This window comes from Egretta garzetta, unplaced genomic scaffold (genome assembly GCF_000687185.1).
Source record: "Egretta garzetta isolate BGI_Z169 unplaced genomic scaffold, ASM68718v1 scaffold265, whole genome shotgun sequence".
In the NCBI taxonomy this organism is placed as follows: domain Eukaryota; kingdom Metazoa; phylum Chordata; class Aves; order Pelecaniformes; family Ardeidae; genus Egretta; species Egretta garzetta.
Window position 1 is genome coordinate 280,466 of NW_009259789.1, and position 4,052 is coordinate 284,517.

The following is a 4,052-nucleotide window of genomic DNA, read 5'->3' on the forward strand; positions in this document are numbered from 1 at the left end:
AACAGCTAACGCTCGCTTGCCAAAATACTGACGAGAAACTTCAGCATGCGTTTGCATTTTTAAAACGGCAGCGACTCCAAGGAAGCAGTCACCCAAGAGCTTTTAAATTTTTATGAATTCAGAACATCCCAGAATTTTACCATTTTACTGCTTTACCAGTCTTTTACCGCCCTGTATTTTACCGCTAACTGTGCCAGACGTGACGGAGGGGACCACGCTGACACCGATGAACGCGGCGGCTGGGTTTTGCGCTTGACCCCGTAAAATTTTCCATCAGCGGGCGGGGGGGATCGGTGCCCTGGACGAGTCAGGCAAATCCGGTACCGGCCTGCGGGAGTGCGGTTCCCTGCAACGGAGGGTGAGGGTTTTAAACACCAAGGATGAAGGAGGGCACCCCAGGACCCATCCCACCCCTCCGCCAGCACCCTCAGCCTCCATTCCCCCCACCCCGGGACATCGGGGACACCTCCCGCCTCAGCCATGGGCACGATGCCCAGGGGTGTTCCCTAATTTGGTGCCAGCGGGGACGAATACCTTCCCGCCTAAGCGTTTGTGGGATACGGCAAACGGGAGTTATCACAGGATTTATGAATTCTGTCAGTGAAATGATTTTTGGGGCACAGCCCTTAATTTCTTCCTCCTCCCCTTCCACAGAAAAAACCCCACGAACACGGATTTGAGAAGCAGCAGCACAGGTTTGAGTCGCTTCATTTATAAATCCCAGCGGCCCGAAGCAGTTGTATCCGAGGTTTTACACCCTCTTCTTGGGCTCCATAAGCGGATTCCCAGAAAACAGCGTAACACCCTTTAATAGAAAAATCAGTTGCAGGCTCTGCAGCGACCTAGAAATCGTGACCAAGTGAAACAATTTCCAGGCAGAGCAGAATTTCCTCCTGCACAAGAGTTTGAAGCTTTAACGTGCTTTTCCTTACCTGGATTTTTTTCCCCCTGTATTTTTTATACGGCTCGCAAGCGGCCTCTCAGTTCACACGCAGCGAAGATCCCATAGCGCCCAAATCCAGTACGAGTTCAATGAAGTTTTCTGGAACACTGATACGATGCAGTCGGGTGCAAGGAACAGGAATGGAAATGGTGGAAGAGGATCATGGGGGGCAGAGCAGCTTATCCTGGCTGGTGTGGACATGGTGCCTAGGGACAGGGTTTAGCGGTGGGATGGCAGGGTTAGGGGAAGGGTTGGACTTGATCTTGGAGGGCTTTTCCAACCCAAACCATTCTGTGATTCTGTTACATCTGCGACTGCAACGCGGTCAAGCCAGGTGACGTAAGCTCTTCTGAAGACCATCACCAGACGGGTGCTCCAGTTTCCATACAACTACTCCACAACCTTAGGAACAGCACAGCCAGGATCAGGTCCAAAATGCAGTATTGGGAATCCCTAGTAGAGAATCTTGGATAAAAGCAAGCGTAGCCCCCCCCAAACCCTACCGTTAGGTATGAGCTCAGTACTAGGAGGGGCCCAGAGGTTAAATCCAGTCTCCCACGACAACGCAGAAAGGTCTACAAGACACGTTTGGTGACCTGAACCTCGCACAAAAGGGCTCACTCCGGCTCCCTCGTGTGCTTCACTTTCTATGGAAACACTCCCTGGGAGCCCAAAACAGGAGCTGAGGCGAGCGGCACTTCTGAGGCGCCCATCGTTGTTAAAGCCCTCTAACAGACCATGAATTCGGCGCATAAATACCTTGCTACCTACCAGCTTCTGCCTAGCACCCCCTCTAAACCCCAGCTTTTAATCAGCCTTTCTGCAACCCGCCAGTGAATCACAACCAACCCTTCTGGCTTTGGCACAGCCCTGTGAAACTCCAATAACCTAATACGAAAATACCATTTCAAGACATAAACCTTGCCCGAGCTAAGCTACGGGAGCGTGTACAAGGAGAGTGCACGCAGCTGGCCCATGCTAAAGTGGCGGGGCAGTTTCGCCGGTGCAGCTGGACTAGCAGAGCAGCAGCACACACAGCAACGCGGCGTTATTTGTTACGTCCGCAGAAATTGAATATGCTTTGGAGCAATTTTAGTGGATTTAATGGAATACCTCTGGTCTTGGGCACACTGGAGTCTATGGCATTGCTGGCTGGCTCCTTTAGCCCATAAAAACCTTTAACACGTTAAAAAAAAAAAAAGATATCTCAAATACAAACACCTGCAATTCTTTCAGTGGTGTTTATTTTATTACAAGGATAGTTTGGGACAGAGCAAAAAAAAATCATGGCAAAATCAAACCTGGAATTATTAAGAGACTTTCCCAGCCTCAAATCTCAATCTTTTTGCCCGGTTATCGTTGTGCAACACAGTAAGGACATCCTGATCTTTCACGTCAGCACGCGGTGCCGCACGGTAACGCCGCACCCCTGCGGAGTGTCACACTCAGCAGTAGCGCAGAGATTCAAAAAGGAAATATGCTTCTTCCTTCCATTGTTTTATTGCTATCTCATCTCGCCCATAACGCAGCTTTCAGTCTACTCAAGTTATCTCTAAGTTTGGCGGAGACAAAACCAGCCCCTCTCGCCCTCCCCAGCTACTGGATACCCACATAGATTCTGTTGAATTCAGAAAGGAGAATTAACAAAGCATCAGTTAGGCTATTAAAAAAATAAATATTCTCAGGCAGGAAATACACTGACCCCTGCAATTAATATATTAATAAACATTTACTTGTAACCTTAATTGCATGACTCACAGTGCTGGAATTTTTTATTTTTTAAAAAAAACCCCATCCAGAACACAAAGGCCGTGGGGTGGGGGTGTCCGAGGCCTTCAGATACACTGAGCTGGCTCTTACTTCAAAGGATGAATCATCAGAATCTGGTTAGTATCAGCAGAGTTGGCCTGCACGATAAATGAGGCGATTTAGCCTTTCCGTGGAGGTGTTTCTGTCTCTTGGCTACAGAAAAAATAACGCAGCTTGGCTGCGAGCAAACTTGACGTTCTATAAACCAAGCAAACCTGTATTTATATAGCAAAGGTTTTCTGCAGTAGGCTCTGGGAGTTCTCTCAACATACTCTTTCTAGAGTTTCAGTATATATTTCAGTAGGAACAGAGACACGCTTGCAGCATTTTCTTTGTACTCTGTCCTTCCAATGTTGATACAGATGACAAAAGCTGCAAGTCTCACCCCTACACACCTACTATTCTGGGCTGTGTACACCACTGCCACAAAGTTACACAGCCCCGTAAGCGCAGAGCAAGCCTGGAGGATTCTGAATGCAATCAAGAGCAAACATACTCGATACAGACATCAGAATCTGGAAACAATACAAAGTTTGGGTATAGTCACATGAGACTGGCTGCCAAGAGGAAGTCACCACGTAAAAATTACTGATGTTCCTGGGGTACAGGTGCATCAGAGTGCTTTAGCCTCAAGCTCTCGGCTCGCCTCCGTTGTACAAATGACTGTCCTGTTTCATACCAGCTCTAACAGAATGAAAAGCAAAACTTTTGATCAAGTCTTGTCGCTGATGCTCAAAATGAGCATCCCATCTTCAAGCGCGGGGGATAGACTAGAGGGGTTCTTGTTTGGCTTTGTGAGGCTCATTCATTACAAGGTTAAACTCCTGCCGTATTCTTCTCACGCCACAGTTTCATGCCACAGTTGGAGCAACCGCTCGGCTGTCAGGCTGGAGGTTGATCAGGGAATTGCTTGCTTGGGCCAGCTCTGCGATGGAGACTCGTCCTCTCTGTTTGATATACTGCGCCACGGCAGCCATCTCCTCTGGAGTGATGTAGATGAACTTTCCTCTGTCATCAATCACACCTACAGGGGGAAAGAAAGGACCTTGAAGTCAGCACTTTGGCTGCCCTTGCTTCCCAACAGACATCAGTCACTTCTTTTGGAAGGGACGGTCGAACTGCTGAGCTGCGTTTCGTACCTAGGGCAGGCAGAACAATGTGGTAGCAGTCAGGCTTTTATCTCCTCTCTACTCTCGGATCTTTGAGCAGGGCTCTGACAATACCCGAGTGCCTTGGTAAGACTGATTTTGCTCAGCAAAGTTCTTTTCATTGCAGGCAGCTAGCCAGTAGCACCGCAGCA

The 4,052-nt window shown here is 48.6% G+C and overlaps 1 protein-coding gene across 3 annotated transcripts in view; it reads right to left on the reverse strand.

Annotated features, from left to right (window-relative positions):
* Positions 1 to 2,200: 2,200 nt before the first annotated feature.
* The window catches only part of DDRGK1 (DDRGK domain containing 1), a 36,025-nt gene continuing 34,173 nt past the window's right edge, over positions 2,201 to 4,052 (reverse strand). For 2 of the 3 annotated variants that reach the window (XM_035895048.1, XM_035895047.1), the window contains one exon: positions 2,201 to 3,776. In XM_035895048.1, coding sequence (XP_035750941.1) covers positions 3,604 to 3,776 — 173 coding nt within the window. In that variant the 3' untranslated portion in view covers positions 2,201 to 3,603. The remainder of the gene's footprint in view (positions 3,777 to 4,052) is intronic. The other variant, XR_004842111.1, reaches the window with a different exon arrangement.